The sequence below is a fragment of the Balaenoptera musculus genome, chromosome 13 (genome assembly GCF_009873245.2).
Source record: "Balaenoptera musculus isolate JJ_BM4_2016_0621 chromosome 13, mBalMus1.pri.v3, whole genome shotgun sequence".
Lineage (NCBI taxonomy): Eukaryota > Metazoa > Chordata > Mammalia > Artiodactyla > Balaenopteridae > Balaenoptera > Balaenoptera musculus.
In genome coordinates, this window is record NC_045797.1 from 26,980,361 (window position 1) to 27,007,894 (window position 27,534).

At 38.2% G+C, this 27,534-nt stretch overlaps 1 protein-coding gene across 1 annotated transcript in view; it reads right to left on the minus strand.

The window, feature by feature from the left end:
* The window catches only part of TACR1 (tachykinin receptor 1), a 123,395-nt gene extending 97,680 nt beyond the window's left edge, over positions 1-25,715 (minus strand). Inside the window, exons 1-2 of the mRNA XM_036873811.1 lie at positions 25,636-25,715; positions 8,704-8,898 (exon numbers count right to left, since the gene is read on the minus strand). Coding sequence (XP_036729706.1) covers positions 8,704-8,898; positions 25,636-25,715 — 275 coding nt within the window. The remainder of the gene's footprint in view (positions 1-8,703; positions 8,899-25,635) is intronic.
* Between the last annotated feature and the right edge of the window lie 1,819 nt (positions 25,716-27,534).

Consider the following 27,534-nt stretch of genomic DNA (forward strand, 5'->3'; position numbering starts at 1 on the left):
CATATCTGAAAGAGCAAGTCACTTCTTATATTTCTTTTTTATTTTGCTGATATCGAAATTAATTCTTCTCTTTCAACATTTTCTTGAACTATTTTAATCCATTTATTCTTTCAGATGATTTGCTTTATCACCCATCTAAACATACTTGTTGGAATAGTTTGAGAAGAACTGATATCTTCATGGAATTACATAAAGACAGAAGGGCGTTTCCACCTTTTTGGCTATTGTGAATAATGCTGCTATGAACATTGGTGTACAAATTAAAAAAATATGTATATAGAAGGGAGATTGTTTCCTATATACCCTTAGATACTTTCCAGGTTTTGGATCATGTGAAATGTTTCTCAAATATTCTGTTATGGCATTCAGTAAAGTCTAAAATAGCATAAGTTTTTTGTTTTTCTTCATATAATGCCTATTTCTTAATTTTCTGGGGTTTTGTTTGTTTCTGTTGTAAAGAAGATGTGTTATTCACTTTATTTTCTCAAGGATTATTGCTGATATAAACTATTTTTTTCTTTAATACATATTACATTTTAACAAATTTATTTTTGACATTTATTGAGAAAATATATACTTCTCTTTGACCAGTTCATTTGATAAAATAAAATAACAATTTCCTGATAACTTACTAACGTTATAGCTGGAAGAAGTCATGCTCAAAAAATAAAACATTGTTATTTTAATATAATTTTGAATTCCTTAGTGTGAATCTCTTATCTATAGTTGGAAATGGAATTGGCCTAAAGGTTTGTTTTTGGAGCTTAGTTTGTCAACTTTTTACATTTAGGTCATACCAAATGTGTATAATAAATTAGCAAGTTCTCCATATGGTTCTGAACTCATTAAGAGCTTATAAGATATTTGAAAGAAATTCTCTGCACAAATTTTGATTCCATTGCCTTTTATAAATGTAACTCTTGAACAGTATTTTCATTCTTCCCCTCTCAAGCTGCATTAATGTGATTTAGAGTTTTGTAGAAAATTGTCCATTTAATCTTACATTCAATTACACTTTCAGGCCTGGTTGTGTTTTCTCTTTCGGTAAGGTCAGCTATCTCTGGAAATTTAACATGACAACACAAAGGAATCCCAAATTTGGTAGTCCCATCTTTTTCAGGCTTACACTTTCACCTCCAAATTAGGGGTTGCCATATGTATTGCACATAACTTCCCATGGTGGCTACTGCCTCCTCTTTGTCTCTGTCTGTGCAATATCTACCAGAAAGGTAGTGAAATTTCTGGCATTTTTATGGCAACCTCCATAGTTTCTGCATTAATGTAGGCTTTTCCTTCTCCTTCTCCTTCTTTTTTTTTTACTTTATTTACTGTAATTTTTTTGTCTGAGAGTCAGGGTTAAAGGCTTGTTTTTATGCAACTATTTTTCCCTGAAATATCAATGTACTTTTCATTATCAGTTTAACTGCTTTCCATCAACAGCAGTGACAATACTAGGAGTGCTGGGCTATATAAATGTAGTGGGTGTCGGGGAGGAGATTAATCATAGAAGCTAGCATAAACAGTCCTGGAACCACAAATATGCTGACACCCTTTTGGCAAGGCCTGGAGCAGCTTGGTAAAGGATCCATACTTGTTTTTCATTTGTGAAATAATCAAGAATGTGGAAAATTGGGGAAGTAAACTGCAGGTACTTTTTCTAATATTCTTTTTTCCTTCTTATTCTCCACCAATTAGTCAATTTTTAATTTTCATTATTATTAATGAAACTAAAGGATATGTATAAATGTAAATATTTCAGCTAAGATGGTGGGACATGACATACAAAAGACAAAATGCTATAAATAAAGATAGTCTTCTGTTTCAATTGGTACTAATAAAGAATTATATTAGAGGACCTCCCTGGTGGTGCAGTGGTTTAGAATACACCTGCCAGACGTAGAGAATGGACTTTAGGACACAGGGAGGGGGAAGGGTAAGCTGGGACGAAGTGAGAGAGTGGCAGTGACATATATACACTATCAAATGTAAAATAGATAGCTAGTGGGAAGCAGCTGCATAGCACAGGGATATCAGCTCAGTGCTTTGTGACCACCTAGAGGGGTGGGATAGGGAAGATGGGAGGGAGACACAAGAGGGAGGGGATATGGAGATATATGTATATGTATAGCTGATTCACTTTGCTATACAGCAGAAACTAACACAACATTGTAAAGCAATTATACTCCAATAAAGGTGCTTTAAAAAAAAAAAAGAATCTGCCTGCCAATGCAGGGGACACGGGTTGGAGCCCTAGTCTTGGAAGATCCCACATGCCACAGAGCAACTAAGCCCCTGTGCCACAACTACTGAGCTTGTGCTCTAGAGCCCGTGAGCCACAACTACTGAGCTTGCATGTCACAACTACTGAAGCCCATGCACCTAGAGCCCATGCTCTGCAACAAGAGAAGCTACCACAATGAGAAGCCCGTGCACTGCAACGAAGAGTAACCCCCACTCGCCACAACTAGAGAAAGCCCAAGGGCAGCAATGAAGACCCAATGCAGCCAAAAATAAATAAATAAAATGAATAAATTTATACAAAATAAAAGAATTATATTAGAGTTAATATATCCACATTCATGTACACTTCCACAAAATCTCCAGGTAATTATAGTCATGAGTGATGCTGTTTTCTGACATAATTTCCTTTCCCAGGACTATTGGTAATATTTGGAATTCAGATAAGCACATCTTACTTCATGCTAAAACTTTACCACAAAGTTATGTACAAAGAAGTTTAATTAACAGAAAATGACATATGACCAATATTAATAAATGATTCAGGGAAGCTGAAATTCCCCAGGCTGCCTAAATCTCATTCTTTGGGATGTAGTTCTCATTTTTCATCCCTATTACAGACATTTTCTTGGCTGTATTGGTGAGCCCTCTGATAAAGAAATATTGGCTCATTCATCTTCCTTGTCCTCAGGGGTATTACCCCATAACCTTCCAGGGCCATGGCAACTTGACAGCTTGCATAGCATCCTCAAGAGTGGGCTTGGATCCAAATAATTTTGAAAGCTACTGAATTTGCATTTTGCAAAGCCAAATATTTCTTCTTTATACTTTAATTTTTCTTTTACTGTGCTTTTTTTCTCCATTGGGAAGAGTTACTTTTGGTTACCTGTGAAATTTTTCTTCCTCACCAGTCAATCACTCTACCATTATAGGACTTCCTAGGTAGTGTCACAGTTTCACGAGAGCAGTCACAGTTGCCAAGTTGCTAAAATTATGGCAGGACTCAATCACAAACTATGACAATACTATATTAATAATGAACTCAAGTCTCCAGTTTCATGAATGTTATAATGTTAGAATAACATTCCATAACTGCAGATTGTAGACATAAACAGTGGATGGCAGAAGACATTGAACCTGTCCCTGCATGAATCTAGGGATGCAGCTAGAAGCAGCCTGCTTATGAAGTTTGCTGTTTTATCTTACTAGTCAGCTAAGGGAAATCACTGGAGTAATCAATTTTCAAAGAAGGAGATTAGTTAAAAAAACTATTATTTACATATGCATACACACATATATATTCACATCAAATTGTAGAAACATGTTTAATGACATAATAAATTCTTTATGATACGGTAAATGGCGGATTATAAGATGTAAATACAAATGACTCAAACTATGAAAAAAATTCAACCCCATTCCTAATAAGAGAAATGCATTTTCAACTTCAGTGGGCAAAAATCTAAAATCTTGACAATACAGTCTGGTGGCAAGGCTGTGGAGAAACAGAGACTTTCACACATTTCTGGTGGAAATGTAAATTAGTATGGAGGGCAAATATAAAAATTTGACTCAGCAATTCCATTTTTGGGATTTTTATGCTCCACATAGCCTTACATGATAAATGTAAAGGTTATTCATGACAGCACTCCAATAGCAAAAGGCTGGAGACAATCCCAAGTCCACTAAAAGTGACTGGTTAAATAATATTGTACATTTATAACATGGAGTACTGTGTAGCTGAAAAAAAGAATAGAGGAGCTCTTCATGAACTGATATGAAAACGTCTCTAAGACGTATTAAGTTAAATAAACAACAGGGTACAGAACAATGTGCATAATAAGCTACATTTTGTGTTACAAAAATGGAAACAATCTATATTTGTGTTGACCTGTAGGTACACAAGACACTTCAAAAGAAACTAAGAACAATATTTCCCTGGATGGGAATTCATCAAAATGTTAGAGCCTTTGTAAATGATGGGAATATGGGTGATAAAAGAAATTATAAGAATTTTCATTACACTCCATAATTTATTTATATTTTTAAATGCAAAATGAAGTTTTAAATGATTTTCCAGGAAGATGAACCAAGTCTATCTGTAGCATTTTGTAGCCCAGATGTACGTGCTTATGAATAATAGCAGCAAGGGATGAGTGCTGTGGAGAGTCTATGGGCTTGTTCTCTGGTTAACATTTGTCACATCCTTCCAGGGACAATAATTTGTTCTAACCCCCCTTAGACCAATTGGAAAAATTCCAAATGGGCTGACACATAGGAGTCAGCAAGGCAAAATGCAAGTAAACATGAGAATGAAATGGGGCCTATCCATACTTCGGCTTATTCAGAGATGAGTATTTTGAATGTCACCCCAGGCAGAGCCCACACTTCAGAAGATAATTTCTTATGGAGGGAATTTTGGGGTTATCCCAATGGAAGCAGTATCTTGAGAGCTTGTAAAAGCAAAAACCTTTGGATAGCATTTAATTTTAAGTTAAATAAAAATGAAACATAAATTCCAGAAAAAGTGCATAAGTCAAACTACTTGGTATTATGAGTAAATTTTAAGCAAACATTCATGCTACTACCATTGTGCTGTAGAAATATAATGCCATGTCCTCAGAAGCAAATCCTAGTGTTCCTTCTTGATCACATCCCTTTCTCTCCCTTGAAAGATAATCACAGTCTTCACTTTCATGGTGACTACTTCTTTGCTTGCAGTTGTAGTATTACCACCTTTCATTTTGCTTGTTTTAAAACCTTATTTACAAGAGCCATTTATGCTGCATGGAGCTACATTTTGTTCATTCTGTCAACTACATAATATTCCATTGCATGCTTGTACCACATTTAAAATATCCATCTAACTGAAGATGGACATTTGGAGTATCTCCAGTTTAGGGCTTTAAGAATGATGCTGATATAAACAGTATCTCGATGTATGTGGGTTCACAGCATGAGTTTTTCTAGGGTAATTAATTACCCCTGAGTGAAATTGCAGGGTTATGGAGGTATGAATAGTTTCTTCTTTTCTAGATGCTACAAAATGTTTTCCAATGTGGTTTTATCAATGTATACTTTTAGCAGTCTACTAAGGTTCTTCACCAAAAGTTTTAAATGCTTAGTTTAGTCAGACTTCTGAACATTTGCTAGTCTAATAGGTGGATAGTAAGATCTCATTATGGTTTTAATTTTCATTTCACTGTTGATGAATGAAGTTGTGTGCCTCTTTATATATTAATCGGTCATTTAATATATAAGGATATCTTTTACCTGTTCTTTTATTGGATTGCCTTTCTTTAAAAGTGCTTAATTTAATCCATGTATTAATAAGAATCTAAATGATAAATGATCAGGGTTAGAGGTTAACCATGTAACCAGAAGGCAAATGCAGCAATCTAAGATTTTCACAAAACATTTTAGTGTAATTATCTGGCATAAATTATTCATCAGATGAATTGGGCCTAAGCATTTGCCCACCTCACTCTCTGCTGCCAGTTTTCTGCCCATGTACCCAGATCAATGAATGATGCTAACAACAGTAGGTAACATTCACTAGATTCTTTCCAATGTGCGTGGCACTGAGCTAAGCAAGTACCTTATTTACTTCTCTCAACACCTCTATATGGACTGTACTATTAGGCTTAGAAGCTTGAATAACTTGACCATTATGACTCAACTAGAGAGAGATGTAGCTGGGAGTTGATCCCTCATTTAACTCTCAAGCCTATGCTCTTACCCTGTCTCAAAATAAAGTTTCCTTATGGTTTCAAATTTGGAATTACTGTGTACTGTGGAAATGGCAATCATTAGTTCTAATAGAAGAGAATATAATAAAGTACTCAGTTTAGAACTGATGAAATTTAAATTCCCTAAAAAATATATCATGATGCATTATGACAGATACTGACAAAAACAAAATAGGTTTGCATAAAGCTTACACTTATATTTGTATCACAGACAATATGTGAATGGCAAATGTGGACTCTTTCAACTTACTACTGCATCTATAAACATTTTATACATCTTGAATAGATAAAATCAGGAGGTCTTAATCCAGGCCCATTTTTTTTAGGTTAAAATCATGAAATAAACAATAATGGCAAACCTAACCCTGCATCCAGTAGCAGTTACCCAAAATTCTTTAAAGGTAACTTGAAAGGACAGTCCAAAACGTTGAGTCTCAAAGGGACTTTCTAATCATTAGTAAGCATAAAATAGCAAAATGTTTAAAAGTAAAACACTAAACACTACTGTTTATTGCATGAGATCCCAGAGATCTATGAGAAAATAAACCTTTATTTCCAAGTTAAAATTTGAATTTGTTGGAAGATAAAAGAACTGTGCTTATTTGAAGCAAAAAGTTGCAGAAAGGTGATTAGACTTTGAAAAGATCACAAGAACTAAGAACTGAGCTAAGGTCCCTGAAGTTGACGGCAGTTTCTGAAGCAGTTTATATAATGAGCTTTAATTCAGAGGGTTTTTTTTCCCCCTTTTGAGGGAAGCTTCTGGCTTGAACATGTTCATGGGTCCTGTACAGCTTGTAAAGCTATACACTTTCTCCCGCTGTGACTCTGCTCAGGCTTGTAGTTTCATTTGAAAGAAAAATGCTCAATATCTCCTAGGCTAAGCATTAATCCTCCCACTGACTGATCAATTAAATCCCGCTGTCTGTGTCTGGAAGGCAAAGTCTGAGCTTTATGTATTGCTTTCTGGCAAGCCACATTTCCATGCTCCATGGAACAGATGCAGTAGTGTAACTCTGTGTGCAACAGGCTTTTGGACCCTCAAATCTAGAGGGCCAACAGGTACAGTGTCTCATTTTACCATGTAATAAGTTCAAAGGTCTATAATGATTATATTATACTGTCTAATGAATTTAGTTCAACAACAGTATCTTATCTTTCATATGGCATTTAATAGCTTACAAGGTGAGAATACATTAACTTATTTGCTCTTCAAAACAGTTTTTTATGTGAGGCAGTGCTTTATCATGTTCCATTTAACAACAAGGAGAGACTGCGCTCTTGCCCAGGGTCACATAGCTAGAAACTGGCAATCTTGTAATTAAAACCCAGATCTTCTGATTCTAACACCAGTGGTCTTTTACAATTCACTTAATAAACCCAAGATTGGAAAATTACAGAGGACTTTCAAAAGGAGCCATATTATCAATGTGCTTTGAATCCAGAAAACTGATGATAATATAAATGTCACATTGCTGCTCACTTGAATAGAACAAAACAAAGAATAAGCCATTATAATGTTGCCCCTAAGATAAGAAATCTTGGAAAAATGTGCCAAGATAGCTTTAAAAAACCCTAAATGTGATCGGTCAGGCCGCTGGAAGAGAAGCAGGCCTGTCCTGTGGGGGACCTGTAACTCATAAGGTCTCAATGTTCTGGCCTTGCCTTCCCATGCATTTCACAGGTGTAAGTATTTTTCCAGCAGCAAAATCCTAGAAAGTAGGTGTTTTGGTTTAGTTTTCCCCAGAGACACAACCTGAGATAAAGATTCAAGTGCAAATGACTTATTTGGAAGGAGAAAGAAACACCAGTAGGGAGTGGGGCTAACAAAGGGTGTGTCATTGAGCCAGCTGCTACCAGGGTGACTGGAGCTTAATCCCAAGAGGAAATCCTGAACACAGTAAAACACGCACACCTCAGAGACCTCCCACCTGAAGGGGGAGGGAGCTGGGGTGTTCATATGCCAACACCCATCAGTTTGTTTGTTTTTTTTTGGTTGAGTTGGGTCTTTGTTGCTGTGTGCAGGCTCTCTCTAGTTGCGGTGAGCGGAGGCTACTCTTCACTGCGGTGCGCGGGCTTCTCATTGCGGTGGCATCACTTGTTGCGGAGCACGGGCTCTAGGCGTGTGGGCTTCAATAGTTGTGGCTCGCAGGCTTTAGAGCACAGGCTCAGTAGTTGTGGTGCACTGGTTTAGTTGCTCCACGGCATGTGAGACCTTCCCGGACCAGGGCTCTAACCCCTGTCCCCTGCATTGGCAGGCGGATTCTTAACCACTGCACCACCAGGGAAGTTCCCCCATCAGTTGTTTTTGAGAGCTGCTGGGAGTGTGGAGGGAAGGATAATTCCCTTACCCTCTGGCATGCTGTGCAAGAGGGCAAAATGGCATTCTATAGGGTAGGAAAAAGTTCCCAGGCAAAGAAATGCAGACACAGGCAGGGCAAAGTCACTGGTAAGAGGGACACAGTAGTGTGCCCAAATGGTATGCTATAACAGGATCCAGGTCTTATATTTTAAAACTTTTCATTCAAAGTCCAGAATAGTATTTGGGACATAATAGTCTCCTGATAATTATGGACACATCAACCTGACATCAGAGTGGTTGTGAGAAATGTTTACAAATAAAACCCGAACATACAAATTAAGTCCTAAGCAACAAAAGAACAAAAGAAAGAAGGAATAAGAAAGGGCAAAGAAGGCACTGGAATTCATCTCTACTCACACTTTCTCATAAATCTTGTTGGGATGCTCTGGCCATTCGATCATGCACACCACTCGGTTGGGCATGGTCTCCGTGGTTGAGTAGTAGCCCTGGGGGAAGGCCAGGAGGAGAGCCAGGACCCAGATGACACAGATGACCACCTTGGTGGCTGTGGCCGACAGCCGGGGCTGGAGGGGGTGGATGATGGCCATGTACCTGGAACAGAGAAGAAAGGACAAAATTCCAATTTGGTCACCATAATCTGCATTAGTGATTATGCATTGTTCCTGCCCAGTGAAAAATTCTCCAGAAACCCTTTGAGTCCTGGTGATTTTTACAATTATTTTCTTTTTCATATTCTATCCTTAAGCTTTATGACTTTTATGGCATAAATGCTAAACTCAGCCATATATTTTTAATATTTTAGAACCCATCTAGCAACATTCCAGGAGAGAAATTTTCATCCTTGTCCTTATGCTAGGGACATGATGCCTAAGTATATGTCAGTGGCTTACAGTGAAATAAGAAAAATAAGAACAACTTTGTGAATTTAGTCAATGTAAAGCCTATTTTTACCTTTTTTGGATTAAGGAATAATGGTGTTAGAAATAGTAGTTTTTAAAGTCCTGGTGTGGCAATGTAAAAGGCTAGCAATCCTGTACAGGTCCACACAATTTGAAGGGAAGTGAATGTGTACGAATGAGAAAGCAGTGGCCTAAAGCCAACAAAAAAAATAGCTCCTGGAGAAATCTTCACCAATTCTTTGAACATCTAGAAGTCAGTGTATGGCTAACAAAGTATGCTTCATGAAGAGAAAGAGACTCTCCACCTCCTGAGACAGACACACTTGAGCATATCAAAGCCCAGGGTAGATGAAACCTCTCTGCAGGAAGAGGGAAGCAAAGTGAATGATGACTTTAGGTCTGGAGCCATTTCTCCATCTCTTACTTGGGATCAAGCACTGAGTGGTGTCATCTGAATGAGTGTCCACGTCTGAATTTGTGTATAGACTTTGAGATTCAGCAGAGATTTTAGAATTAGCAAATATTCCAATCAGCATTTCATATCAGTTATAATCACATCAATTCTGCCTCCTGAATTGAAGAAGTCATCTACCTTTTAAAGGGATAGGTTTAGCCCAGTCCCCTAACACCCCTGCCCCAAGCTTTTGAGGTGTGTGGTGGACAGGAACAAAGCAGCTTGGGATGGAACATAGCTCACGCCCCTTCTAGGGTACTGCTCCCTTCCCCCATGTTGTGAGGGCCCCTTCTGCCTGGAAACTTGTTCTTCAGAGGACGCTGGACTCAAAGTGGCTGCAGTCAAGTACTACCACCTCACTGGCCTGGTTACAGGGTCCTCACTTGGGGAAGGGGAGCCATGCCAACTTCTTTTCCCATCCCTGTGTTACTATTTGGCACTCTTAACACCTGTCAATAAATATTGTCTACACTGAAAACAATTTTTTTTTTTGCAGAGTTCATGGATCCATCCCTTAAAATATGCATTTTTTTTTTTCAGAGTACGGATTATGTCTTATACCACCTTCGGGGTTTAAATATCTGACAAAATCTCCGAATCATGCATTTGATTCTCTGACAGGCAGGTGTTTCTGGCTTCCATGGGACTGAATAGTCAATGGAGACTTCAGAAATGAGCAGACAAATAGAACAGCTGTCAGCTGGCTCCACATAATTCTTTTTTACAGTCTCTGGACTCTAGGATCTCTAGGCTGGAACTGGGGCCAGGGTTACAAGGAAAGCAATTTCATTTAGTATGTGCACTACAAATTCACACTGTGCACCTGCCCCATGCAGAACACTGTGTTTCCTTGTGAACTCCGAGTTTCTAATTTCTCCAAGGAGAAAATGCATATAAATAAACAGCCACAAAACATGACAGTAGGATATGTGACCTCAAGTGGTAATCTGATAAATACCTCAGAGCCTTAGAGAGATTCTGCAGATTCGGAATGGCAGGTGGACTATTGAAGAGGCTTAAAGGGGTGTGCTTTGCTGGATTTGGGGTGAGCCTGCTGAGCACCTGGCTTGAAGGGCAAGAAGCATTCAGAGACTTCTTCCCTTCTCCATGTTATGAATAGTTACATCTTCCTTGTCTGAGAAGCTTGAAGGCTCAATTTACATGAAGGCTTCCCTGATCGTCCTTTTATCACCCTAAACTTTAGAATATCTTTTCCCAGATTTTCTTGCTAGGCACCTAGGTTTTCCTTCTCTGGTCTTTAAGAGCGATGGCATTGACAGTGTTCAGAATATGAAAGTATATTACGAAGCCTCAGGTCAGCTTTTTTTTTTTTTAACATCTTTATTGGAGTATAATTGTTTACAAAGGTGTGTTAGTTTCTGCTTTATAACAAAGTGAATCAGTTATACATATACATATGTTTCCATATGTCTTCCCTCTTCCGTCTCCCTCCCTCCCACTCTCCCTATCCCACCCCTCTAGATGGTCACAAAGCACCGAACTGATCTCCCGGTGCTATGCGTCTTCTTCCCACTAGCTATCTATTTTACGTTTGGTAGTGTATATATGTCCATGCCACTCTCTCGCTTTGTCACAGCTTACCCTTCTCCCTCCCCATATCCTCAAGTCCGTTCTCTGGTAGGTCTGTGTCTTTATTCCCATCTTGCCACTAGGTTCTTCATGACATTTTTTTTTTCTTAGATTCCATATATATCTGTTAGCATATGGTATTTGTTTTTCTCTTTCTGACTTACTTCACCCTCTATGACAGACTCTAGGTCCATCCATCTCACTACAAGTAACTCAATTTCGTTTCGTTTTATGGCTGAGTAATATTCCATTGTATATATGTGCCACATCTTCATTATCCATTCATCTGTCAATGGACACCTAGGTTGCTTCCATGTCCTGGTTATTGTAAATAGAGCTACAATGAACATTGTGGTACATGACTCTTTTTGACCTATGGTTTTCTCAGGGTATATGCCCAGTAGTGGGATTGCTGGGTCGTATGGTAGTTCTATTTTTAGTTTTTTAAGGAACCTCCATACTGTTCTCCAGAGTGGCTGTATCAATTTTCATTCCCACCAACAGTGCAAGAGTGTTCCCTTTTCTTCACACCCTCTCCAGCATTTATTGTTTCTAGATTTTTGATGATGGCCAGTTTGACTGGTGTGAGATGATATCTCATTGTAGTTTTGATTTGCATTTCTCTAATGATTAAAAATGTTGAGCATTCTTTCATGTGTTTGTTGGCAATCTGTATATCTTCTTTGGAGAAATGTCTATTTAGGTTTTCTGACCATTTTTTGGTTGGATTATTTGTTTTTTTGATATTGAGCTGCATGAGCTGCTTGTAAATTTTGGAGATTAATCCTTTGTCAGTTGCTTCATTTGCAAATATTTTCTCCCATTCTGAGGGTTGTCTTTTGGTCTTATTTATGGTTTCCTTTGCTGTGCAAAAGCTTTTAAGTTTCATTAGGTCACATTTGTTTAATTTTATTTTTATTTCCATTTCTCTAGGAGTTGGGTCAAAAAGGATCTTGCTGTGATTTAAGTCATAGAGTGTTCTGCCTATGTTATCCTCTAAGAGTTTGATAGTGTCTGGCCTTACATTTAGGTCTTTAATCCATTTTGAGTTCATTTTTGTGTATGGTGTTAGGGAGTGTTCTAACTTCATACTTTTACATGTACCTGTCCAGTTTTCCCAGCACCACTTATTGAAGAGGCTGTCTTTTCTCCACTGTATATTCTTGCCTCCTTCATCAAAGATAAGGTGACCATATGTGCATGGGTTTATCTCTGGGCTTTCTATCAGGTTCCACTGATCTATGCTTCTGTTTTTGTGCCAGTACCAACCTGTCTTGATTACTGTAACTTTGTAGTATATTCTGAAGTCAGTGAGACTGATTCCTCCAGCTCCTTTTTTGTTCTCAAGATTGCTTTGGCTATTCGGGGTCTTTAGTGTTTCCATACAAATTGTGAAATTTTTTGTTCTAGTTCTGTGAAAAATGCCAGTGGTAGTTTGATAGGGACTGCATTAAATCTGTAGATTGCTTTGGGTAGTAGAGTCATTTTCACAATGTTGATTCTTCCAATCCAAGAACATGGTATATCTCTCCATCTATTTGTATCATCTTTAATTTCTTTCAACAGTGTCTTATAATTTTCTGCATACAGATCTTTTGTCTCCTTAGGTAGGTTTATTCGTAGATATTTTATTCTTTTTTTTGAAGTGGTAAATGGGAGTGTTTCCTTAATTTCAGTTTCAGATTTTTCATCATTAGGGTATAGGAATGCCAGAGATTTCTGTGCATTAATTTTGTATCCTGCTACTTTACCAAATTCATTTTTAGCTCTAGTAGTTTTCTGGTAGCATCTTTAGGGCTCTCTATGTATAGTATCATGTCATCTGCAAACAGTGACAACTTTACTTCTTCTTTTTCAATTTGGATTCCTTTTATTTCCTTTTCTTCTTTGATTGCTATGGCTAAAACTTCCACAACTATGTTGAATAATAGTGGTGAGAGTGGACAACCTTGTCTTGTTCCTGATCTTAGTGGAAATGGTTTCAGTTTTTCACCATTGAGGATGATGTTGACTGTGGGTTTGTCATATATGGCCTTTATTACATTGAGGGAAGTTCCCTCTATGCCTACTTTCTGCAGGGTTTTTTTTTTTTTTTTCACACACACACACTGTATTTTATTCTTACAAGAGATAAATAGACTGACACCAAGCATGTACATGGATGACCACAACAAAAGCAACAATGATGGCAATTACCAAACATGAAACACACTCATACTATGTCATAATATTGACATTCAGTCCAGTAATCCTCCGCTGTAACAGCTCCTTTACTTTGCAGTGAAAATTGATTTGTATATTCTTTGCCTCTGAGTCCTTGTGGGATTTTTTTTTTTAATTCAGACAGAAAGTCACAAAAATTATACTCATCCTCATCAGTTCACTCAGTCCCATGTAATTAATTTTTTTTTTCATCTTGATCTTTTGTTAGCACTTTTATGAGTTCATCAGTTTTTCATTAGAGTTCTGAAAATGCTTATTCATTCAGTTCAGCAGTACAGTCAGTTACCAGAAACCTGTATTTGTCAGTCTTTTCCATGAATTTCTTAAAGATGAGACCGTTTTATAGGAACATATTTGCAAAAGCATCAGAGTACACACAGAACTGTCTGTAAATGACAAAAGACTTAAAAATGACCACAGTTAAAAATTTGATGAAAGTTCATAATAATGTAGTTCACAAGAAAATTAGTTATTTCTGAGATATACATTTTAAGGTAATAACTAGGATTATGACTTATAACATTATACCAGAACATATAAGATTTTTAGAAATTTCATGTAATGTCTGAAACATTTATATTAACATATTTCCATACAAATAACCCAATGAAAGTTTAGTATTAGTTGTTTTGTTTGTTTGTTTTTCTATACTGCAGGTTCTTATTAGGCATCAATTTTATACACATCAGTGTATACATGTCAATCCCAATCGCCCAATTCAGCACACCACCATCCCCACCCCACCGCAGTTTTCCCCCCTTGGTGTCCATATGTCCATTCTCTACATCTGTGTCTCAACTTCTGCCCTGCAAACGGGCTCATCTGTACCATTTTTCTAGGTTTCACATACATGCATTAATATACGATATTTGTTTTTCTCTTTCTGACTTACTTCACTCTGTATGACAGTCTCTAGATCCATCCACTTCTCAACAAATGACTCAATTTCGTTCCTTTTTATGGCTGAGTAATATTCCATTGTATATATGTACCACATCTTCTTTATCCATTCGTCTGTTGATGGGCATTTAGGTTGCTTCCATGACCTCGCTATTGTAAATAGTGCTGCAATGAACATTCGGGTGCATTTGTCTTTTGGAATTACGGTTTTCTCTGGGTATATGCCCAGTAGTGGGATTGCTGGGTCATATGGTAATTCTATTTTTAGTTTTTTAAGGAACCTCCATATTGTTCTCCATAGTGGCTGTATCAATTTACATTCCCACCAACAGTGCAAGAGGGTTCCCTTTTCTCCACACCCTCTCCAGCATTTGTTGTTTGTAGATTTTCTGATGATGCCCATTCTAAGTGGTGTGAGGTGATACCTCATTGTAGTTTTGATTTGCATTTCTCTAATAATTAGTGATGTTGAGCATCTTTTCATGTGCTTCGTGGCCGTCTCTATGTCTTCTTTGGAGAAATGCCTATTTAGGTCTTCTGCCCATTTTTGGATTGGGGTTTTTGTTTCTTTAATATTGAGCTGAATGAGCTGTTTATATATTTTGGAGATTAATCCTTTGTCCGTTGATTCGTTTGCAAATATTTTCTCCCATTCTGAGGGTTGTCTTTTCGTCTTGTTTATGGTTTCCTTTGCTGTGCAAAAGCTTTGAAGTTTCATTAGGTCCCATTTGTTTTTTTTGTTTTTATTTCCATTACTCTAGGAGGTGGATCAGAAAAGATCTTGCTGTGATTTATGTCAAAGAGTGTTCTTCCTATGTTTTCCTCTAAGAGTTTTATAGTGTACAGTCTTACATTTAGGTCTCGAATCCATTTTGAGTTTGTTTTTGTGTATGGTGTTAGGGAGTATTCTAATTTCATTCTTTTACATGTAGCTGTCCAGTTTTCCCAGCACCACTTATTGAAGAGACTGTCTTTTCTCCATTGTATATCTTTGCCTCCTTTATCATAGATTAGTTGACCATAGGTGCGTGGGTTTATCTCTGGGCTTTCTATCTTGTTCCATTGATCTATGTTTCTATTTTTGTGACAGTACCATATTGTCTTGATTACTGTAGCTTTGTAGTATAGTCTGAAGTCAGGGAGTCTGATTCCTCCAGCTCCATTTTTTTCCCTCAAGACTGCTTTGGCTATTTGGGGTCTTTTGTGTCTCCATACAAATTTTAAGATGATTTGTTCTAGTTCCGTAAAAAATGCCATTGGTAATTTGATAGGGATTGCATTGAATCTGTAGATTGCTTTGGGTAGTATAGTCATTTTCACAATGTTGATTCTTCCAATCCAAGAACATGGTATATCTCTCCATCTGTTGGTATCATCTTTAATTTCTTTCATCAGTGTCTTATAGTTTTCTGCATGCAGGTCTTTTGTCTCCCTAGGTAGGTTTATTCCTAGGTATTTTATTCTTTTTGTTGCAATGGTAAATGGGAGTGTTTCCATAATTTATCTTTCAGATTTTTCATCATTAGTGTATAGGAATGCAAGAGATTTCTGTGCATTAATTTTGTATCCTGCAACTTTACCGAATTCATTAACTAGCTCTAGCAGTTTTCTGGTGGCAGTTTTAGGATTCTCTATGTATAATATCATGCCATCCGCAAACAGTGACAGTTTTACTTCTTCTTTTCCAATTTGTATTCCTTTTATTTCTTTTTCTTCTCTGATTGCCGTGGCTAAGACTTCCAGAACTATGTTGAATAATAGTGGTGAGAGTGGACATCCTTGTCTCATTCCTGATCTTAGAGGAAATACTTTCAGTTTTTCACCATTGAGAATGATGTTTGCTGTGGGTTTGTCATATATGGCCTTTATTATGTTGAGGTAGGTTCCCTCTATGCCCACTTTCTGGAGAGTTTTTATCATAAATGGGTGTTGAATTTTGTCAAAAGCTTTTTCTGCATCTATTGAGATGATCATATGGTTTTTATTCTTCAATTTGTTAATATGGTGTATCACATTGATTGATTTGCGTATATTGAAGAATCCTTGCATCCCTGGGATAAATCCCACTTGATCGTGGTGTATGATCCTCTTAATGTGTTGTTGGATTCTGTTTGCTAGTATTTTGTTGAGGATTTTTGCATCTATATTCATCAGTGATATCGGTCTGTAATTTTCCTTCTTTGTAGTGTCTTTGTCTGGTTTTGGTATCAGGGTGATGGTGGCCTCATAGAATGAGTTTGGGAATGTTCCTTCCTCTGCAATTTTTTGGAAGAGTTTGAGAAGGATAGGTGTTAGCTCTTCTCTAAATGTTTGATAGAATTCACCTGTGACGCCATCTGGTCCTGGACTTTTGTTTGTTGGAAGATTTTTAATCACAGTTTCAATTTCAGTGCTTGTGATTGGTCTGTTCATATTTTCTGTTTCTTCCTGGTGCAGCCTTGGAAGGTTATACCTTTCTAAGAATTTGTCCATTTCTTCCAAGTTGTCCATTTTATTGGCATAAAGTTGCTTGTAGTAGTCTCTTAGGATGCTTTGTATTTCTGCAGTGTCTGTTGTAACTTCTCCTTTTTCATTTCTGATTTTATTGATTTGAGTCCTCTCCCTCTTTTTCTTGATGAGTCTGGCTAATGGCTTATCAATTTTGTTTATCTTCTCAAAGAACCAGCTTTTAGTTTTATTGATCTTTTCTATTGTTTTCTTTGTTTCTATTTCATTTATTTCTGCTCTGATCTTTATGATTTCTTTCCTTCTGCTAACTTTGGGTTTTGTTTGTTCTTCTTTCTCTGGTTTCTTTAGGTGTAAGGTCAGATTGTTTACTTGAGATTTTTCTTGTTTCTTTAGGTAGGCTTGTATAGCTATAAACTTCCCTCTTAGAACTGCTTTTGCTGCATCCCATAGGTTTTGGATAGCCGTGTTTTCATTGTCATTTGTCTCTAGGTATTTTTTTATTTCTTCTTTGATTTCTTCAGTGATCTCTTGGTTATTTTGTAACGTATTGTTTAGCCTCCATGTGTTTGTGTTTTTTATGTTTTTTTCCCGTAATTCATTTCTAATCTCATAGCATTGTGGTCAGAAAAGATGCTGGATATGATTTCAATTTTCTTAAATTTACTGAGGCTTGATTTGTGACCCAAGATGTGATCTATCCTGGAGAATGTTCCGTGCGCACTTGAGAAGAACGTGTAATCTGCTGTTTTTGTATGGAATGTCCTATAAATATCAATTAAATCTATCTGGTCTATTGTGTCATTTAAAGCTTGTGTTTCCTTATTAATTTTCATTTTGGATGATCTGTCCATTGGTGTAAGTGAGGTGTTAAAGTCCCCCACTATTATTGTGTTACTGTCAATTTCCTCTTTTATGGCTGTTAGCAGTTGCCTTATGTATTGAGGTGCTCCTATGTTGGGTGCATATATATTTATAATTGTTATATCTTCTTCTTGGATTGATCCCTTGATCATTATGTAGTGTCTTTCTTTGTCTCTTGTAACATTCTTTACTTTAAAGTCTATTTTATCTGATATGAGTATAGCTACTCCAGCTTTCTTTTGATTTCCATTTGCATGGAATATCTTTTTCCATCCCCTCACTTTCAGTCTGTATGTGTCCCTAGGTCTAAAGTGGGTCTCTTGTAGACAGCATATATATGGGTCTTGTTTTTGTATCCATTCAGCAAGCCTGTGTCTTTTGGTTGGAGCATTTAATCCATTCACGTTTAAGGTAATTGTCGATATGTATGTTCCTATGACCATTTTCTTAATTGTTTTGGGTTTGTTTTTGTAGGTCCTTTTCTTCTCTTGTGTTTCCCACTTAGAGAAGTTCCTTTAGCATTTGTTGTAGAGCTGGTTTGGTGGTGCTGAATTCTCTTAGCTTTTGCTTGTCTATAAAGCTTTTGATTTCTCCATCAAATCTAAATGAGATCCTTGCCAGGTAGAGTAATCTTGGTTGTAGTTTCTTCCCTTTCATCACTTTAAGTATATCATGCCACTCCCTTCTGGCTTGTAGAGTTTCTGCTGAGAAATCAGCTGTTAACCTTATGGGAGTTCCCTTGTATGTTATTTGTCATTTTTCCCTTGCTGCTTTCAATAATTTTTCTTTGTCTTTATTTTTTGCCATTTTGATTACTATGTGTCTCGGCGTGTTTCTCCTTGGGTTTATCCTGTATGGGACTCTCTGCGCTTCCTGGACTTGAGTGGCTATTTCCTTTCCCATGTTAGGGAAGTTTTCGACTATAATCTCTTCAAATATTTTCTCTGCCCTTTCTCTCTCTCTTCTCCTTCTGGGACCCCTATAATGCGAATGTTGTTGCATTTAATGTTGTCCCAGAGGTCTCTTAGGCTGTCTTCATTTCTTTTCATTCTTTTTTCTTTAGTCTGTTCCGCAGCAGTGAATTCCACCATTCTGTCTTCCAGGTCACTTATCCGTTCTTCTGCCTCAGTTATTCTGCTATTGATTCCTTCTAGTGTAGTTTTCATTTCAGTTATTGTATTGGTCATCTCTGTTTGTTTGTTCTTTAATTCTTCTAGGTCTTTGTTAATCATTTCTTGCATCTTCTCAATCTTTGCCTCCATTCTTATTCCAAGGTCCTGGATCATCTTCACTATCATTATTCTGAATTATTTTTCTGGAAGGTTGCCTATCTCCACTTCATTTATTTGTTTTTCTGGGTTTTTTTCTTGTTCCTTCATCTGATATATAGCCCTCTGCCTTTTCATCTTGTCTATCTTTCTGTAACTGTGGCTTTTGGTCCACAGGTTGCAGGATTGTAGTTTTTCTTGTTTCTGCTGTCTGTCCTCTGGTGGTTGAGGCTATCTAAGAGGCTTGATAGGAGACTCTGGTGGTGGGTAGAGCTGACTGTTGCTGTGGCAGACAGAGCTCTTTAACACTTTAATCCACTTGACTGTTGATGTGTGGGGCTGGGTTCCCTCCCTGTTGGTTGTTTGGCCTGAGGCAACCCAACACTGGAGCCTACCTGGGCTCTTTGATGGGGTTTATGGCAGACTCTGGGAGGGCTCACGCCAAGGAGCACTTCCCAGAACCTCCGCTGCCAGTGTCCTTGTCCCCACGGTGAAACAGAGCCACCTCCCGCCTCTGCAGGAGACCCCCCAACACCAGCAGGTAGGTCTGGTTCAGTCTCCCCCAGGGTCACTGCTCCTTCCCCTGGGTCCCGATGTGCACACTACTTTGTGTGTGCCCTCCAAGAGTGGGGTCTCTGTTTCCCCCAGTTCTGTCGAAGTCCTGCAATCAATTCCCACTAGGCTTCAAAGTCTGATTCTCTAGGAATACCTCCTCCTGTTGCCGGACCCACAGGTTGGGAAGCCTGACGTGGGGCTCAGAAGCTTCACTCCAGTGGGTGGACTTCTGTGGTATAAGTGTTCGCCAGTCTGTGAGTCACCCACCCAGCAGTTATGGGATTTGATTTTACTCGGATTGCGCCCCTCCTACCGTCTCACTGTGGCTTCTCCTCTGTCCTTGGACGTGGGGTATCCTCCTTGGTGAGTTCCAGTGTCTTCCTGTCGATGATTGTCCAGCAGCCAGTTGTGATTCTGGTGCTCTCGCAAGAGGGAGTGAGAGCACGTCCTTCTACTCCGCCATCTTGGTTAATCCTCTCTGCAGGGTTTTTTTCATAAATAGGTGTTGAATTTTCTCAAAAGCTTTCTCTGCATCAATTGAGATTATCATATGGTTTTTGTCCTTCAATTTGTTAATATGGTGTATCACATTGATTGATTTGCATATATTGAAGAATCCTTGCATTCCTGGAATAAACCCCACTTGATCATAGTGTATGATCCTTTTAAGGTGCTGTTGGATTCTGTTTGCTAGTATTTTGTTGAGGATTTTTGCATCTATGTTCATCATTGATATTGGCCTGTAGTTTTCTTTCTTTGTGACATCTTTGTCTGGTTTTGGTATCAGGGTGATGGTGGCCTCATAAAATGAGTTTGGGAGTGTTCCTCCCTCTGCTATATTTTGGAAGAGTTTGAGAAGGATAGGTGTTAGCTCTTCTCTAAATGTTTCATAGAATTCGCCTGTGAAGCCATCTGGTCCTGGGTTTTTCTTTGTTGAAAGATTTTTAATCACAGTTTCAATTTCAGTGCTTGTGATTGGTCTGTTCATATTTTCTATTTCTTCCTGGTTCTGTCTCGGAAGGTTGTGCATTTCCAAGAATTTGTCCATTTCTTCCAGGTTGTCCATTTTATTGGTATAGTGTTGCTTGTAGTAATCTCTCATGATCCTTTGTATTTATGCAGTGTCAGTTGTTACTTCTCCTTTTTCATTTCTAACTGTATTGATTTGAGTCTTTTCCCTTTTTTTCTTGATGAGTCTGGCTAATGATTTATCAATTTTGTTTATCTTCTCAAAGAACCAGCTTTTAGTTTCATTGATCTCTGCTATTGTTTCCTTCATTTCTTTTTCATTTATTTCTGATCTGATATTTATGATTTCTTTCCTTCTGCTAACTTTGGGGTTTTTTTCTTCTTCTTTCTCTAATTACTGTAGGTGCAAGGTTAGGTTGTTTATTTGAGATGTTTCCTGTTTCTTAAGGTAGGATTGTCTTGCTATAAACTTCCCTCTTAGAACTGCTTTTGCTGCATCGCATAGGTTTTGCATTGTCGTGTCTCCATTGTCATTTGTTTGTAGGTAATTTTTGATTTCTTCAGTTATCACTTCGTTATTAAGTAGTGTATTGTTTAGCCTCCATGTGTTTGTATTTTTTACAGAACTTTTCCTTTAATTGATACCTAGTCTCATAGCGTTGTGGTCGGAAATGATACTTGATACGATTTCAATCTTCTTAAATTTACCAAGGCTTGATTTGTGACCCAAGATATGATCTATCCTGGAGAAGGTTCCATGAGCACTTGAGAAGAAAGTGTGTTCTGTTGTTTTTGGATGGAATGTCCTATAAATATCAATTACGTCCATCTAGTTTAATGTATCATTTAAAGCTTGTGTTTCCTTATTTATTTTCATTTTAGATGATCTGTCCATTGGTGAAAGTGGGGTGTTAAAGTCCCCCACTATGATTGTATTACTGTCAATTTCCCCTTTCATGGCTGTTAGTATTTGCCTTATGTATTGAGGTGCTCCTATGTTGGGTGCATAAATATTTACAATTGTTGTATCTTCTTCTTGGATCAATCCCTTGATCATTATGTAGTGGCCTTCTTTGTCTCTTGTAATAGTCTTTACTTTATTTATTTATTTACGTCTATTTTGTCTGATATGAGCATTGCTATTCCAGCTTTCTTTTGATTTCCATTTGCCTGGAATATCTTTTTCCATCCCCTCACTTTCGGTCTGTATGTTTCCTTAGGCCTGAAGTGGGTCTCTTGTAGACAGCATACATATGGGTCTTGTTTTTGTATCCATTCAGTGAGTCTGTGTCTTTTGGTGGGAACATTTAATCCATTTACATTTAAGGTAATTATCGATATGTATGTTCCTATTCCCATTTTCTTAAATGTTTTGGGTTTGTTATTGTAGGTTTTTCCCTTCTCTTGTGTTTTCTGCCTAGAGAAGTTCCTTTAGCATTTGTTGTAAAGCTGGTTTGGTGGTGCTGAACTCTCTGAGGTTTTGCTTGTCTGTAAAGGTTTTAATTTCTCCATGAAATCTGAATGAGATCCTTGCTGGGTAGAGTAATCTTGGTTGTAGGTTTTTCTCCTTCATCCCTTTAAGTATATCCTGCCACTCCCTTCTGGCTTGCAGAGTTTCTGCTGAAAGATCAGCTGTTAACCTTATGGGGATTCCCTTGTGTGTTATTTGTTTTTTTTCCCTTGCTGCTTTTAATATGTTTTTTTGTATTTAATTTTTGATAGTTTGATTAATATGTGTTTTGGCATGTGTCTCCTTGGATTTATCCTGTATGGGACTCTCTGTGCTTCCTGGACTTGATTAAATATTTCTTTTCCCATATTAGGGAAGTTTTCAACTATAATCTTTTCAAATATTTTCCCAGTCCCTTTCTTTTTCCCTTCTTCTTCTGGGACCCCTATAATTCAAATGTTGGTGCATTTAATCTTGTCCCAGAGGTCTCTGTGACTGTCCTCAGTTCTTTTCATTCCTTTTTCTTTATTCTGCTCTGCAGTAGTTATTTCCACTATTTTATCTTCCAGGTCACTTATCCGTTCTTCTGCCTCAGTTATTCTGCTATTGATCCCTTCTAGAGAATTTTTAATTTCATTTATTGTGTTGTTCATCATTGTTTGTTTGCTCTTTAGTTCTTCTAGGTCCTTGTTAAACGTTTCTTTTATTTTCTCTGTTCTATTTCCAAGATTTTGGATCATCTTTACTATCATTATTCTGAATTCTTTTTCACGTAGCCTGCCTATTTACTCTTGATATATTAGGTCTGTTGGGTTTTTACCTTGCTCCTTCATCTGCTGTGTGTTTTTCTGTCTTCTCATTTTGCTGAACTTACTGTGTTTGGGGTCTCCTTTTCGCAGGCTGCAGGTTCCTAATTCCCGTTGTTTTTTGTGTCTGTCCCCAGTGACTAAGATTGGTTCAGTGGGTTGTGTAGGCTTCCTGGTGGAGGGGACTAGTGCCTGTGTTCTGGTGGATGAGGCTGGATCTCGTCTTCCTGGTGGGCCGGTCCATGTCTGGTGGTGTGTTTTGGGGTGTCTGTGGCCTTATTATGATTTTAGGCAACCTCTCCACTAATGGATGGGGCTGTGTTCCTGTCTTGCTAGTTGTTTGGCATAGGGTGTCCAGCACTGTAGCTTGCTGGTCGTTGAGTGAAGCTAGGTCTTGGAGTTGAGATGGAGCTCTCTGGGAGATTTTCTCCATTTGATATTATGTGGAGCTGGGAGGTCTTTTGTGGACCAGTGTCCTGAAGTTGGCTGTCCCACCTCAGAGGCACAGCGCTGACTCCTGTCTGGAGCACCAAGAGCCTTTCATCCACATGGCTCAGAATAAAAGGGAGAAAACATTGAAAGAAAGAAAGAAAGAAAGAGGATAAAATAAAATAAAATAAAAAAGTTATTAAAATATAAAATGAAAATTATTAAGAAAAAAAATTTAAAAAGTAAAAAAAAAAACAACAATGGACAGGCAGAACCCTAGAACAAATGGTGAAAACAAAGCTATGCAGAGAAAATCACACACAGAAGCATACACATACACACTTAGAAAAAGAGAAAAAGGGGAAAAAATAATATATCTTTGCTCCCAAAATCCACCTCCTCAGTTTGGGATGATTCCTTGTCTATTCAGGTATTCCACAGTTGCAGGGTACATCAAGTTGATTGTGGAGCTTTAATCCGCTGCTCCTGATGCTGCTGGGAGAAATTTCCCTTTCTCTTCTTTGTTCACACAGCTCCTTGGGTTCTGCTTTGGATTTGGTCCTGCCTCTGTGTGTAGGTCGTCTGAGGGCGTCTGGTCTTCGCTCAGACAGGACGGGGTTAAAGGAACAGCTGTTTCAAGGGCTCTGGCTCACTCAGGCCGGGGGGAGGGAGGGGTAGGGATGCGGGGCGAGCCTGCAGAGGCAGAGGCCGGCGTGAAGTTGCACCAGTCCCTCAGGTCAGCTTTTATATATGTAATCTGAACTGATGATAGCTCCCCAGAAGGGAATCCCCAGGATCTTTTCCTTCTCCCTCTTTTGGAAAGTGGTTAGGTAGTCTTTTTTTTAATTTATTTTATTCAAGTATTGTTGATTTATAATATTGTGTTAGTTTCTACTGTACACCAAAGTGGTATATATATATATATATATATATATATATATATATATATATATATATATATATATATATATACATATACATTCTAAGGGTTGATAGTAATTTTTTTCCTTGTGATGAGAGCTCTTAGGATTTATTCTCCTAACAACTTTCATATATAACATACAGCAATGTCAATTATATTTATCATGTTGTACATTACATCCCTAGTACTTTTTTTAATCTTATAATGAAAAGTTTGTACCTTTTGGCTACTTTTACCCAATTCCCACCCCCCCAACCCCCACCTCTGAAAACCACAAATCTGATCTTCTTTTTCTATGAATTTGTTTGTTTTTGAAGTATAACACTATGTTAGTTCCTGGTATACAGCATAGTGATTGGATATTTCTATGCAGTTCAAAATGATCACCATAAGAAATCTGGTTATGATCTGTCACCATAAAAAGATATTACATAATTATTGACTTCCCACACTATACATTTCATACCCATGTCTCTATTCTTATTTCAATATTTTAGTCATGACATATCAGCAAGTCACTGTGCCCCTCCTTTGTCAAACACACAAAAGTGTCAGCATGACCCTGAAAAAGTTATCACCTATTTGGGAAATAAAATTATGCTTTAACAAAAAAAAGACACTAAGTGTAGGTAGGCTTGAAGTCAGGAGAGAGTAGAATTAGGAAGAGACTTGTAAAAGATATTGTGGTGGAGATGAGTAGTAATCTATAAATCTCTGGGCAAATTTCCCTGGTTGATTTGGTGGCTATAAAGTCTGTTACTCAACTGCTATCTACAGAGCATTGAAAGGGCAAAGACAGAGAATTCCCTGGTGGCACAGTGTTTAAGAATCTGCCTGCCAATGCAGGGGACACGGGTTCGAGTCTTGGTTCGGGAAGATGCCACATGTCACGGGGCAACTAAACCTGTGCATGACAACTACTGAGCCTGTGCTCTAGAGCCCGTGAACCACAAATACTGAGCTTGCATGCCATAACTACTGAAGCCCACGTGCCTAGAGCCCGTGCTCCGCAACAATAGAAGCCACTGCAATGAGAAACCCACGCACCACAACGAAGAGTAGCCCCCGCCCGCCGCAACTAGAGAATGCCCGCATGCAGCAATGAAGACCCAACACAGCCAAAAATAAATAAATAATAAATAAATTTATATATAAAAAAGAAAGGGCAAAGACAACTCTCAACCTGCAGTGAATCAAGCATTGTCTGGCTACTTCCAAGGGAGGTCCAGTGTACTGCAGACCTGATGACCTTCCATACTTAGGGTGGTATCCTGAAAATAATCCTGAGAAGTCTTGACTTCCCTCTTGGTTCTGCCTCTTTCCTGCTGCCTGACAGCAATGAAACCTTTGTTTCCTCTTTAGTCATGGGGTGGTTGTGGCAATCCTGCAATGAGAGCCAGTGGATGTGTATTTGTGCAATCACTATTGTCTTCTTTCCAATTTGCTGAAGGGCTGGACCTGGTTGGTCATAGCTAGAGTTTCTTTTGAGTGTTTGTATTAAAATTGTAGAATTGCTTACTGAAGCATTTCCCAGAGGCAAGATCTTTCCCCTACCAAGCTGGACATGCAGCCATGAAGATGCCTGTCTCAGCTTCAGCACCTCCCAGGCTCCTGCTTTCACTGTGTCTGTGCATTCTCAGACTTCACAGGAGCTTAGAGAGTATGCACAAGGGAGAATGTGGTGATTACACTGTCCCTTTTGGATATTATCTCAAATGCAAATTTTTAATTTACTTTTAACTCAGAATAAATGTTCAGACTTAAATAAATTTAACCTAACAGTCACCCTCATGCCCGAATTGGTGATACATGGCTCAGAATCTAATGTGACTGGGGCTTAAGGGGGATCGCATAAGCATATTGGTGTTGTAGCTCCAAATGGGTGGCAGAAAGCCATATTTTATTTTTATTGCAAGTATTGTAATTTGGAAGCCCAGTTCAGTTAACTCTGCCATTTCCCGAGTGTAGGAACTATTTCAGTGACAGATGAAAGTATTGTACACATAAAGCTAGAGAGACTAAAAAAGATTGACTTTAAAAAACGTATGTATTTTCATTTGTATGAAATAGAGCCATTTATAAAGCTCCTTCCTCCCTTTTTTCCTTTCTTCTTTCTCTCTCTTGCAATTCTCACTTCTGGGGCTTGTGTAATGCACTTCTTTCGTATTTACCCCAAATCTAGTACCACTTGGATGACTTGTCTGCAGAAGGATGCATATTTCCTTTCTTACTGTCCATTTGTATTTTGGATTCCATTAACATACATTTATATATTTATTTGTAACCACCCTGAACAATTCTTGCTTATTTGCTTGTAAGTTATCACAGAGTAAGTACTGCAAGCCCCAGGAAATTACATTCAATAAATATTTATTGACTACATTGTGCTCATGGGACTAGAAGGCAGTCAATGAAATGTCTTTCTAGTTTATGCATTAATCATCAGGCTACCAGAGAGACTGTCTGGAGGCTGTGTGGGATGTGGATTATGTTCTCCACTTCAGGTTGTTTCAGTCCCATGGCGGGCCATGAGCTCTGATTTGAATTGTATGTGGCCTATCTGATGAAAACTTGAGGTGCTGTCTTCCTCCTGCATGATTTTGCTTTATAAAAAGAACTCTCCATATAGTGCTTTAAGTCTGGCAAAATATAAGCCTGCACATTTTTAAAAACACAGAGTGAAACAATCTTATTGTGAGAAAGAATTCCAATCTTCTGACAAGCTGCAGTAGTCTCATAACTTTCGCCTATACCAGCCCTAAGTCATTTGGTAAAGAGAATGTCTTTGCTCGGCTAGGAGATCTGTCTTACCACATCCTTCTTCTACACTTTCCCCTCCAATTCCAGTCCTTGCTCTCCCTTATCCCCACTCCCTTCTTCCTGTGATGGTACAAGTTTCCTTTGAGGGGTTGCATCTCCCTGGGTTCAAATGACCAGGAGGGGTGACAGCTGAGAGCATGGCTATCTCTTTAACCTCCACAGATTCTTTGAGGATGGTAGTTGCTGTGATGTATTCGTGCTGGTATCCTTGGCTTCCTCAGTGCCTAAGATATAGTAAATACTCAATGAAAGCTTAATTTAATAAATGAATATACAAATTTCTTGGCACATGGCAGGGGCTCTGTAAATGGTTGTTGAATAAGAATACATGCAGCAGGAGAAGTACACGCATATTATACCTTTGTTTCTCCCAGTCTGAACATATGTGAGAATAATTATTGCTCAGTGTTTTCTGTCATACAGACATCCAGGATCATCCTGCAGGAGTGATCTCACTGGATCCAGGTCTTCAGAATTTCCTAGCTCTTGACATTAAGCCCTTAAATTCTCAATAAGTATTTGTCAAATAAATTCTGCATTGACCAGTATGTTGGGAACTGTACAAAACAAAACTCAGTCTTTCTACATGGTATCACCCTTTGGCTCTTCCTCTGAACAAGAGGTCACTTCATC